This window comes from Capra hircus, chromosome 13 (genome assembly GCF_001704415.2).
Source record: "Capra hircus breed San Clemente chromosome 13, ASM170441v1, whole genome shotgun sequence".
Classification (NCBI taxonomy): Eukaryota; Metazoa; Chordata; class Mammalia; order Artiodactyla; family Bovidae; genus Capra; species Capra hircus.
The window spans coordinates 57210898-57224064 of record NC_030820.1 but is presented as its reverse complement, the minus strand read 5'-3'; the positions used below and the strand labels follow the sequence as shown (position 1 = coordinate 57224064).

The 13167-nt window shown below is 53.4% G+C and overlaps 1 protein-coding gene across 1 annotated transcript in view; it reads right to left on the bottom strand.

Annotated features, from left to right (window-relative positions):
- The window catches only part of APCDD1L (APC down-regulated 1 like), a 49302-nt gene continuing 37964 nt past the window's right edge, over positions 1830 to 13167 (bottom strand). Inside the window, exons 2-4 of the mRNA XM_018057621.1 lie at positions 10487 to 10613; positions 7588 to 8140; positions 1830 to 3918 (exon numbers count right to left, since the gene is read on the bottom strand). Of these exons, the coding sequence (XP_017913110.1) occupies positions 3154 to 3918; positions 7588 to 8140; positions 10487 to 10613 (1445 nt within the window). The 3' untranslated portion in view covers positions 1830 to 3153. The remainder of the gene's footprint in view (positions 3919 to 7587; positions 8141 to 10486; positions 10614 to 13167) is intronic.

The window sequence follows — 13167 nt, the reverse complement described above, 5'->3', positions numbered from 1 at the left end:
TCCTGGGAGCCTGCGCTATGAAATTATAAACTGCACAGGTTTTTTTTTTTTTTTTAAACGTGACTGAACATACAATGGAGAACATTAATTTTGTTTTGTTTTGAATGAGAACTGTTGGTTTTACTTTCCCCTCTTCTGATTAAAGTCATCTTGAGTTCTCTATGGAAGGTCCAGACATAACGATAAGGTGGGTCCCCAGCCCTGGAAGAGTCCCCTCACTCAGTCCTCTGGGTCAAAACCCACCCCTCACTGGAGCCCAGGGTCTGGGAAGCTTGGCTTCTTGCCCTGGAGAAAAGAGCCTGGAACTTTCTGTCAGCAATGAGTGGGCTTCCCAGGTGATGCTAATGGTAATGAACCTGTCTGCCAATGTCGGAGATGTGGATTCGATCCCTGGGTCAGGAAGATCCCCTGGAGGAGAGCATGGCAAACCACTCCAGTATTCTTGCCTGGAGAATCCTATGGACAGAGGAGCCTGATGGGCTATGGTTAGGGTTGCAAAGTGTCAGACACGACTGAACAACTTAGCACACACACATCGGATGTTCCAGAACCAGGAAGCCCAGGATGGGAGGGTGCCTCCATCTAGTCCCTGAGGCCAGGACCCTTCTCTCTTCCTCAGCATAGGCTTCCCAACTAGGGGAGGCTCAGTCATGTCCTCCAAAGCAGCCCTGAACTGCTTTCTTCAAACACAGTCAGGACTCCCGCCCCTGCCAGGAACCAGTGCCCCAGTGGGACACCCCGAGTCACAGGCTCTGCACTCAGGCTCTTGGGGCCCAGCTGCGGTGGCCTGGGACTAATCCCTCTCTCCTCGAAGCCTGGATCCTCTCTGCAAGTTGCAGAAGTCCCACCCTACACTGTGGGGCACCCCTCTCATGGGATGCTCACCGGGCAGTGCCTTCTTTGCTGGTGAAGGTTAACTGCGATCACCAGCCTTGGTTTACCCAACCAGATTCATCCTGGTTCTACTGAGCACCAGGTATGGCTGTACCAGTTGGAAAAGATCCCGGTGACTGAGTCAGTCCTTCCCTCGAGGCAGAGAATAAACATGAATAAATCTGACAGTGATCAGCAAGCATTATAAGGAACATAAAGCAGAGTGATGGGGTGGATAGAGAGAAGAGCAGGAAACGGAGGCTGCCTTGGGGGTAGGGGGTGGAATATTTATGTGGCTTCCCCAAGGAGGAGGCATGCAGTCTCAGGTGTGAATGAAAGGAGTCGCATCTCTGTGGATCTGGGGGAGGAGGAGCCGGGAGGCAGCAACGACACGTGCAAAGGTCCTGGGGCAGGAAACAGCCTGGTGTGGTCAGGAGACAGAAGCACACCCAGGGAGGCCAGGGCAGCCCGTGGTATGCCCAGACCCGGGATGTTCTTCTGTGTGTGCTGGAAGCCCCTGGAGAGCTTTAATTAGCACAGGGCAGTGGTGTGAACTGAAGGAGCCGCACAGAGAGAGCCAGGGTTCACCTCCACTGGTTTCATTCTCTTCCACCTGTTCTCCACAAGATACTTCACTTCCTTTCTTTAGAACCATAATCCCCTTGGTTGACTTTAATAACCAGCAGGAACATTTTTCAGGCTGTTTAATTTTATTAAAAGATTCAAATTTGATGATAAATGGTAGTATGGCTGCCTCAAGCCTCAGATACAAGACTTGCTCAGCCGTGGACCTGTTCCCGCCACCCACCCTCATCCCCACCAAGAACACAGACACACACAACCCCCACTGTGATGCAGTCTGAGACTGTAAATAATCTAATTATTTCTTGTACTTTGGTAAATATGCCAGGAACACTCATAGCTCTCTGAGACCTATAGAGAATATTAACTTGGTGTTTTTTTTTTCTTTTTCCAAGAAGGATGGGTAGATAAGTTAGCAATTTCAGCGGACTGATTGAACCCCACACTGTTGAACAGAGGACAAGGGCCTCCCTCTGAAAGCATCATTAGCCTCACAGACAATTGTTCAAGATCTGCCATAAGAGCCAGAGATAGATAGGATTCTAGGATTCGGGCAGAGGAAGGAGGGCGTGACTCATCAGCACAGTGTCCCGGAAACCCTTGAGCCCACCAGGAGGCCAGTTAATTTCGCGGTGTACAGACGAGGCCCTGGGAACGCAGGCAGGGTCCCTGGAGAGGCACAGCCTGTCCCCACCGTGATGACAGCTCCCTCTGAACTGAGAGCATGGGCACAGCAGCACTGCAGAGGACAGGCTGGGCGTGGCGTGGCTCTCCACCTCATCCTCCAGACACTGCTGGGCAGCCCAGTGACCCTCAGATGGTCCCAGAGATGCACCGGAGATTTATCTCCCTCCTTGTCAGCCAAGCATAGGGAATCTTGAAAACAGAGGATGCCAATGCAGGCCTAATTACAGAGCATGTTAGTGTTACCGCTGTCATTAGTATTAATTACTTTCCAAAGGCTGGAAACACTGCTTTCCTCCAAAGACCTGGCCCCGGCCGCTAGCTCCACGTGCTGGCATACGGGGTGGGCAAGGGAGGCCGAGCTTCTAGGCTCAGATGGGGCTGCCTTGATTTGCTCCCTGGCCCAGGAGGGCTCAGTTTCTCTGCACACGCTGTTGACAGCTTGAGGCCTGACTCACAGAAGCACAGGCGGGTGCAGACAAACGCCAGCAGTCACAACTCAAGAAAGCCGAGTTGCCCCCAAAGAGAGACGAGCCCCTGCCGGCGAGCTGAGTTGTGCTGAAAGCCCAAAGCAGCATCTTTAATTCATGGCTTGGTTTTGAGTTGGTATTGCTAAATGCAAATTAATACTCTTTAAACAGCAACCCACAGACTCAGGAGAACTGTGGTAGTATGCACACAGAGAACTGTGTTCCCAGTTCACTGAATCCTGGGGCTCCAGGAGAGAACTGGGGCACCATCGGGCAGGGAGATGGGCATAGTCCACTCCTTAGACTACCCAGGAAAATCAGAGTGAGCATGTAGAAACTCGGAGCAGGTGACTTTGCTGCTAGGCCTGAGTCTGTGGTCGTGACTTTAGTTGCTGGCCGTAGTGCAGACCCTGCAGGTGCTGAACTGACGTAGCCAGGCTGTATCACTGTCCAGGACAGCCATGGGTGTAGAAGTCTATGGCCAGGAGGGAGTCCATGGGCCAGACGAGTGTCCTGAGGCACCAGCTGGAAGTATATACCTATTTCACAACCACTGGAGGAAGGCCGGCCTGAGGACCAGGAGTAGGACGGGGAGAGGGGCCACGTGGGGACATGGTGTCCCACCACGGACAGGCATCTGCAGCCGATCCCCATGCTGCAGGGAGAAGCCCCAGGCCACGCTGTCACAGAGCACCAGGGGTGCTTGATAGGATGTGGGCCGCTTCTCCGGAGTGTCAGGACTCGAGCCGTCAGTGGGCCTTTGTCCGATAAAGAGCAGGCTTTGCCCAAGCGGGTCCCGCTCCATCCTTAACAGCTCATACTCCACGTGGGGCAGCCTGATGCCCAGTGGCAGGCACCCATTGGTGGCGGTGATGTCCCGCTCGGTTCCCAGGGCCCAAGCCCCCGGGCCCCCACAGCTGCTTGGTTCAGAGAAGTTGAGCATGGCCGTGGTGACCCGGTCCATGGGGGTGACGCGGGCCCTTGTGACCTGGAACACCAGCTCAGTGCCACCTCGAACCTTGACGGACGGCGTGCCCTTGGTGTAGTGGCCGGCTGCATAGACAGTGAAGGTGGGCTGCCGGCAGGTGGGGTCTGAGAAGTGGTGGTAATACCCTTCCCAGGAGCGGTTGTGTCCGTGGAAGGTGAAGAGCCTGGTGAGGAAGAGCACGGCGGGGTGCACCTCACACCCAGGGCTGACCCAGCGGCCACCCAGGCGCAGAGGCAGGGCTGCCTGGGGGGGCAGCACGGGTGGGTGGTGCTCATCAGAGCGGGCGATGAGGCTGCAGGCTGGACAGGGGTGGGCATGGTGCTGGCAGAGACAAAGGGGAAGGGGGTGACATCAGAGGTGGAGTGCAAGGGTGCGCCTGGAGTGGGCTGGCTCATGATCCCGACCCCCGCACCCATCACTTCCTTCATTCTTGCCTCCAGCACTGTGGTCATTTTGCTCTTCTTGGACCTCTGTCAGCTGCTCCATCCTCTAGGCCTTTGCACCTAATGCTGCTTCTACCTGGAACCCACCTTCCCCTCTGCCCCAACATGTGGCCTGACTGCCCTCTTCCCAACCTCTAAGTCTCAGCTCAGAGACTGGCCTCAGAGAGACCTCTTCTGACCTTGCCTTGGATGGTGGCCCTCAGAGATGCATCATCCCCTCTTTCCTCTTCTTACCCCTTCATAAGCTCCAGAGAGCAAACCGTCTTTCCCTGGCTGTTCCACCCCTAGCCGAGCAAGCTTCCTGTTCACAGCAGGTGTATTGGGTGAAGGAAGGAAGGAGAGATGGAACTTGTATCCTGGGATTTGAAAGGAGGTGTCCTTTCCCACACCTGGCCTGCTTGGTCCTGAAATTTGACCATTAACATTTACTATCCTTCTTGCCTGTAGTTACTCCCTTCACTCCCAACTCATTCTTTGTTAGGTGCTTCCTAAGGGCCAAGAAAATCCCATGGACAGAGGAGCCTGGTGGGCTACAGTCTATGGGGTCGCAAAGAGTCGGACACAACTGAGCGACTTCATTTTCACTTTCACTTTCCTAAGGACCAAGAGCTGGGCTGAGCGCTTTCCATGCGCTGTTACTTTAGAGCCGCTAAAATTCTCATGCCCCCAGAACCCACTTGCGGAGGGTCTGTGCTGCGGTGGCTGAAAAGTTGGCAAAGTGATGAGACACAAAGATGTTCATTCCTGTGTTGTTTAGAACTGGAAACCCAGTCCCCACTGTACTGTCGGGTGAGGTCACAGTCCTCAGGTGCCTAAGGCTGTGGATTTGTTTTCCTCTCGCTTTGGCCTTATTTACAGTTGCCTCTGCCTTATAAATTCTCATGAGTTGGGTTTACAGTAAAACACGTCAACAGGAAGCAGATGCTGAACCAAATTGCGTGGGAGGAGTCAGTCTGCTTTTGGAGTGAAAAAGCTCAGTCTAGGCCAAGAAGAAACAAGATACTGATTTTTTTTTTTTTTTAAGGGAGCTGCTGCCCAGAATTTAGTTGAGAGCATCATTCTGAAAGGTAAATGTCTTGGAACAGCCTCTTGTCAAAGCAAGCATCTCTAGCTTTAGCTGCTCCAGAAGGGGACTCAGGGCCAAGGGCGTACAACAGGGCCAGGAAGGGAAATGCTTCTTTAGGGTCCAGCTGGGAAAACAGATCCAATTTTTTTTTCTTGCCAAGAAAACCAAAAAAAAAAACATATTTCCACAGATTGCCGCTGGGTGAGTCTCATGCCAAACAAGGGGCATTTGGGAGTTCTGATTTAGAAAGGACATATTGGATGAGTGAGAACTTTTTTTTTTTTTCTATTTTGGATTGCTACATTATAAGCTCTTCTTATTTATTTCTATGATGAACCTACACTTGCCCGGAATTCTACTTCTATCATACAGAAAATGATATTCTTTTTGTTTTGGGGGATTTTGACCCAGGGGACCTGAAAGCACTTGGCAATGCTAAATAAATGGCTACAGAAATGTTTGTAACAAAGAAGCAAGAAAGCTGGGTAGTTAGCTGGAGTGCTGGTAATTGGAGTGCTGGCTGATAACAGTCTCCTCTAATTTAGGCATTATAACCCACATTCCAATTGTTGTTACACTAATGTGTATTGACAGGACATAATGTATTATATCAAAATAATCTCTGGGCTGCCTTTCTCCCTCAAAAGATATCTTCTGCATACAGGCTATCTGGGGATGCTGGCTGATGACCTGGGGCAACCAGTCTTCTGCAATGGCAGAAACAAATGGAGAACAAGCACGACTGGAAGGTGAGAGGGGGGAGAGAAAGCATTTCCTTCTCTGATGCTCTGGAAGAAGGTGGAAGGAAATACCCATCTCCCTCAAAAAACCTTCCCGGGCATCACTGTGCACAGGTCCGGAGTTGCATGTGTTAATACACAAGACCCTGGCCAGCAGAATTCACACTTGTGTGCAAGCCAAACTCCTTCTGATTTAAGCTTGTATATAAAGTTATACCAACAACACAGAACAGTTTCTAATTAACCCCTAGAGGTGACACCAGGCTTAGACGATTTTGGTCGATTAGGACTCTATATCCAGGCAATGAATTTGGGGATCAAATTGGCTTTAAATTACTTCTAGAAATGTTCATATTTACCATCTGGTTTGGGTTGTGGGCAAGGCTTGGGACCCAGAGAGCTTAAGGTTATGACTAATTCGTTGCTTGAGAGTCTATCTGCAGTGTATCCATCTTTGAAATTATCTTCCTTTTTCTTTTTCTATGGGGAGGGGGACAGCTGGTTTGAAGACATTTAATTTAATGTCTGCACATCTGGCCTGCCAGCCCGGGCTCACATGCACGTGTGTCCTGCTTAGCGATCGCACTGCAGGCTGCATGGGTACCCTGGGTGGTCAGGCAGCAGAAGGGTAGGAGTGCGTGGCCCCAGGGACGGTGTCATCCTCTGCACCTTGCGGTCCTTTCTCTCTGTGTCCGGAGGAGACTGCCCTCCCAATGAGGTGATGGGTGCCAATAATCACCCCAGCACCAGCACTTTCTCCGCTCTGAGAAGGATGGACATCAGAGCAGCCTGGAACACTGGCTGGCAAACAGAATTGTTTCGAGGCCATGAAAAGAACTCAGGCTAATTTTCTGAGTGTGAGAACTTCTTATTGTGCTTCCTCCCAGATCCTGAGTTGGGAGGAGGGAAGAGGGAGAAGGAGAGAGAGCAGAGGGTGCCCCCGCCTCCCACCGCCCCCCCATACACAGTGGGTGCTTCACCTCATTTGATTTAATTCCTTAAGTGTCTAGCATACAGCAGGCACTCAATACATGCTGAATGTGTGAGGGTTGCCTATGGGTTCAAAGAGCACTTGATAAGGATACCCGAACGATTTTCACTTTTGAAAAATATCCCTTGGGTATCTGTTACAGACATTCTTAAACCAGCATCCTAACCTTAACTTCATTTCTACTAATCTCAACCTAAACTCCAAAGAATTAAAAATTCTTCTAATTGTGAGAATGGGCAGCAAAGCCCTGTAGCCCTGTAGCTTCAGTGCCCCCCAACCCTCCAGTTCATATAGCAGCGTTTATGGGCCCAGCAAGTGTGCCAGCCCCTGGGCTCTGGGTGGGGACACAGAGGGCCAAGGGGCTTCCCCCTTGCAGAGGATCCCGTGCTGCTGGGGCAAGACAGTCAGCCTGCAAATAAACAGTGCAGCCCTGAGTGTGTGCAGAGTGGGGATGGGAGGGGATGGTGGAAAAGAGACCTCAGAGACAGGGACCTGCACCATCCCAGCAGCAGGAAAGAACCCTTCAGAGTCCAGGAGGACCAGACTCAAGAAGGCAACCCAGGAGCTCCTGCTGGAAAAAGCCAGTCCTGTCCAGACCTGAGGAAAGGCCTCAAGCAGAGGGAAAAGCATGTGCAAAGGTCCTGAGGCCAGCAGACCAGTGTGGGGTTGGAGTGAGGGGGGAAGAGGGCTCCAGGCAGGGACAGGCCCCACAGGCTCTCAGAACTCACCCTCCCTGGGCCCCAGACTCACCAGGGCGCTCTGCAGAGGACGCTGGTAGCCGGTGGGCCGATAGTGCCGCCGTTCGGCCCGGTCGGTGTGGATGTCCCCCAGGTAGAGCTCCTCCACCAGGCGAGGCGCGGCCCGGGGCTCGGGCTGCAAGCGGCGCTGCACGCGCACCAGGCTGAGCTCGTGCATGGTGAAGCCCAGGGCGGCCGCGCAGTCACGCTCAGCCCCGGCGCCCAGCAGTTCGTACAGGGCCCCGGGCAGCCAGGCCCGCGCCGGGGGCAGGCGGTGTGCGCAGTCCCGGCCCGCCTTACTGTGGTCCAGGCGCCCGGCCACGTCGAGCAGGGCGCGGCGGCTGTGGAAGACGACGCCCACCTTGTGCAGATGGTAGTCGGCCTCCGTGGCGCCGCGGGTGACCCAGGAGGCCCGGCGCAGGCGCACCCTGCCCTTGATGAGCAGCGAGTAGGCGGGCTCGCTGCACGAGGGGTCCCGGTAGAAGAACTGGTAGGCGCGGAACAGGCGGTTGGGGTAGAAAGTATAGGAGCGGGTGAGGAACTCGGGTCCCGGGCGCACCTCGCAGCTGCGGGGCAGAGGGAGACGGGGTGCAGGGCAGTGAGCTGAGGTCGTGCATGGTGAAGCCCGGGGCGGCTCCGGGCTCCACCTCCCGCAGCCTTCCTCTCAGGCCTGCAGGCTCAGTTCCCCCAGCTGCCCTCCGCCTCACTCTGCATGCTGGGGGCCTTCCCCTCTTGCCTTATGGTCTCAGCGGAAGCTTTCCTTCCATTCGGTACTAAGCACCTTTTTCAGCCGACATCTCCCCGCTTCTGGTCTGGGTCCCCTAGGGATCCCTATTGGTCCAGGAAATACACAGGCTTTGCAGCCAGAGGCCCGTGGTTCAAACTCCATTTCAGTCCCTCATGAGGAGTGTGACCCGGGATGACGCCCAGCTTCTTTCTCTGGACTCAGGCATCAGATCCACAGTCCGGGCTCCCAGCAAGCAACCAGCACAGTGATGGCACCTGGGAGGTGTTTAAGAAATGGGGGCTCCTTTGCTTTGTGTGGGGAACCCTGTGCTCTGAGCTCCAGGAGGCAGGGTCCTGCCTATTCTCTCCCCAGTGGATTCCTGGCACCTGCTCCAGGACCAGGCACACACTGGATCCCCCAACCCTGGTCCTAACTGAGTGACTCATGAATGATGAACGCTTACATTGTCTCCCCATTTGCTAAGCTGACCACCACCGCTCCCCTGCCACCCCAAATCAGGTTTCATCCAAGTCTGTGACAGACTTATTGATCTAAACTGGGGGGGTCAGCACACTTTTCATGGAAAAGGTCAGACTATAACTATTTTGTCTTTGTGGCCAGGTGGTTTTTGTTGCAATTACTCAAGATTGTGGTCTTGGAGCCAAAGTAGCCAGAGACAGCACTGTATGTAATGGGTGTGGTTGTGTGCCAGTAAAGCTTTATTTACAAAGCCAGCCCTGGTCCTCAGGCCTTATTCTGCTGGTGATGAAAACAGGACTCCTGGACCCTGTCACACCCTGGGCTGGGGTCAGGGAGCATCTGGGACATTCCCGTGGGTACTCAGCTGGGGTGGACAGTGGACGAGTCCCCCCACAAACAGGCAGTACCTGGACTGTTATTTTCTCAGTATTTTTCATACTAGGGCTGCTGGAGCAGGAGAAACATGTTCTCACCAGCCTTTTCTTTCTATCCTATGTCTTTAACACCAACCTCCCCTTTCTCCCAAAGCAAACAGACTTGGGGCCTTAGGCAGGCAGTGAGAGAATCGGGTGAGAACTTAATGATGTTGTTTTGTTTTCAGACTTTTTTTTTAATGGCTACCTCCTATTTATGGCAAGTGGCTCAGCTCTCCATATTCATAGTGATATTATACTTCCTTTAAAACATAATCACAGTACTGTAAATGTGAACAGTATACCAATTATCCCCCAATAAAGCTGTAAAAATACATTAATATAATTACACCAACAAAAGCAAGTTGGTTTAAAGAAGAATCGCAAGGAAATCGTAAAGATTCTTCTTAAGAAGAGTCGTAAGAAGAACTACCACCTGTAAGAATCAGTACAGGTGGTAGTTAAACACAGAGAGAAGTGACTCACACCCCAGCGTGGGGAGATTTGCCCAGGGGAAGATAGCAGGTTGCACTAGACGTCCTCGTGGTTCTCAGACTCTGGGCCCTTCCCTATGCTTCTCCCAGAAAGCAGCAGACCCTATCTGAAGGGTACAATGGAGGACTTTCTAGGAAGAAAATACTAGAAGCTTCTAGAACTATCTGGAATGCTGTTGTCCCAGGGCAAGAACAGCCTGCAGCCAGCCCCCTTCCTCCCCATGTTTTGTCTCACAGTGACCCTGGCCCGTGATGCCTGAATTCCACCTGGCCCATGGACCCAAGGTGGGGGCAGAGCCTGGGAATACATCCAGAGCAACTTTGCAGATCTCAAGTCCCCACCCACCCCAGGGAGCTGCTAACAGATGTTTGTCAGTGGAATTTTCTCCCTGACCTCAGGAGTGCATGGAGGATGTGCAAAGTCCAGTCCTTGACCCCAGAGTGGGACTGGCCCAAGGGGATGGTGGGTGAGGACGCTGCCTGCCTTCTCTCTGACCCTGGGAGGGAGGACTCTCCTGGCTGCCCCACCAGTGAGGGCAGAGCGCCAAGCCCACCCCTCAGAGCAGCAGTGGGACTTCAGAAACGTCAGGTGAGACTATCAGATGAAAAGGAGAATTAGGTGGATGGCTCCTTCCGGCCTCCTAGGCTCATTCTGGGGAGGGTGACAAGCAAGCCCATGCCTGGGCAGCCTCTGGACAACTGGATGAATTGTGCCCATTTCACGGATGTGAACATAGAGGTTCAGGGCAAGGTCTCCCAGCCCAGGGGCCTGTGGTCTGTATGACCCTCGGGTCTTACCCAGTGGAGATCCAGGGCCCGTCCAGGCGTGGGGGCAGCAGCGCGGTGACCGGGGCTCTGTTGGGCAGGAGCTGCTGGCAGCGTGGTTCCCAGTGCAGGTGGCCTGCTCCTGCCATCCCAGCTGCCTCTGCAGTGCAAAGCAGACAGACCCAGGTCAGCGATCTGGGTTCTCTAGCTGACTGGCACCCGCCTCCTGGCTCAGGGGGCAGCAGAGAGCTAGGCAAGGGTCTGCGCCCACCTGCACCTCCTCCTGTGGCCAGGTGCCCCTGGGCAGTTGTGGAAAGGCCCTGCACCAGGGGCAGGAGGCAGCCAGGAGCCAGACAGAGGAGCCGGACAGTGGGACTGCCATCCTCTCCCCTACGAGCCCAGGTTCAGCTTGACCTCTGCTCCCTGGAGCAGCCAGACCTGCACCTGCCCCTCACGGCCACTCCCTTCGTGGTCTCTCGGTGGTGCCAGGCCCAGGCATTGTCCATCTCGACATGGGTGGACCAGAAAGGCACTGGGGTACACAGTGATGCTCAGGATGTGTGTGGTAGGGCCCGGGCTGAGGCATGAGGCCAACAGAGGGGCAGTGGGGGTGGGGGTTGGGGACTCAGAGGGCTCATGGAAGACGGACCCCCACCCTCTCCAGGGACCCCTCCCTCCCCTGCCAGATATGATCGTCTGGTGGAGACCAGACAGGCCTGGCCAGATCTTCACTTCTAGAAGCGGCTTGGAGGTGAGAGCACCAGGCCCTTCATCTGCTAAAGAGCAGCAATTCCCCTGGAAACTGTCATCCCCACTCAGAGAGGAGGGCTTGACATGGCCCAGATGCGGGAGGCTGTAAGCTTGGTGGTGAGCAGAGTCCAAATGTTACAGCCACTGCAACCCGCTGGCCCCACTCCATCGCCAGCCTTCCCAGGGTGTTTCCCCCTCCACTGCACCAGGTTCAGGAAAGGCGCTCGGGCCAGGAGGCTTGGGGTCCCCTCCTTGCCCCTTTGCAGCAGTCTTCCGGGGCCCCCAAGCTCTCTGCTCCCCCTTGGCCTGCCAGAATGGATTCCTCACTTTCCTGGAGGTCTGGGGTCTCCCTGGGAGACTCTTGGGTTCCCCTGGGACTGGCTGAGAAAGCTGGAATGATGCTGATGGTGATGACGACAAGAGGCAGCAGCAGCCCCTGTTAGCTGGGTACTGACGCTGGGCATCTTTATTATGTTATTTTATAAATATTTTTACACGTTAGCTCACCATCGCAATGACCCTAGGGAACGGTGTTAGTCTCAACTTCCCATGATGGGCAGAGCCAAGGGCTCAGTGAACTGGGCTCAGCTGGCCCCGAGCCTGGCCTGACCCAGGGGATGGAGCCAGGCTTGGAGCCAGGCCGTGGGCTCTGGCCTGTCAGCTTAACTGTGGCTTCTTTTGAATCACAGGCAGGGGAAGGGGTTGAAGGGATGAATGAGTGAAAACGCTGCAGCACTGGATCCTCGTATGTTCCTGCTGTGCCCTACACCTGATTTATGGACTTCAATCAGCCAAATAAGAGAGATGGAGACAGACAGCTGGCGCGCCAGCACTGCGCTGTCCCCAGGGACAGGGGGCACTTGGATTGCCCCAAGGGCTGTCAGGGGCACTCCTCAGAGTAGCTCCATGCAAGGAGAGTCTTGAAGGAGTAGTTCTGTGTTCACTCGGGCACATCTAGTCTTTTGGGGACCAGAGCCAGGACGCTGAGGCACCTGAGTTGGGCCAAACGCCCAGCAAGGCTGATTGGGAGTCTGGAGCTGAAACACACACACAAGGGTATCCACGCTTCACACCTTCTTCTTGAGCTCCCAAGAAGACATTGCTTTCACAACATGGTATTCTTTTTTTTAATTTAAAAAGATTTTAGTTTTTTTTTTTTTTGGACACCAAAAACATTTTGTATTTTGACATGAATCCTCAGATACTGTCTTCCCCACTAAGTATCTTTTAGTTTGTCTTGTTTTTCTGCGAAAATTTGGGATTTAATTAATTCAGGAAATGAGATATGGTGGAATCTCACCGTATTCAGAACATGTACACACAAAACACAAAATGGAGCCGTTCTTGGTAAAAAGCTCAGAGTGGAGCATGATACTGCCTCCTGGCCGGAGCTTCAACTTCAAGGTTACAAAAAATGAAACCAGCTGATGAGAAATGAACTCATGAAATGCTTCCAGTCCCAGCTTTGGAGGCTGCTTATAGATTTCTTTTCTCTCTCTCCCTCTCTTCTCCCCTAGAAAAGTCTGGGCTCAGGAAACCACAACGGAAAGCAGATGGTGCCATGGGCTGGCTTGCACGACTTTTCCCAGGGACCTGATAGACAGAGTTAAATGCGTGGGCCAAATTGATTTTTATCAACCATGGATTTTTAATTAACAGTGGTGTCCACTTGCCGCCATCCATTATTTACTGTTTACCCACTAATTAAAAATTATGCTGCTTTTGCACTCATAAGAGCAGGACATTTGAAATTAGATCGTGTTGTTGAAATTACCTGCAGAATGAAATTCGGAGCGTCCAATTGCTCAGACCAGACTATTGGGGTTTCAGTTCTGATGTGCTCCAGCCTGTTGTGTGATTGTGAGTCAGAATGCCAGCAGTGGGCTGCACGGCAGACATCACGTGGAGCCTGCCTGGGGCCTTAGGGAGAAGACAACTTCGGAGCCTGTCTTGAGCACCGGTAC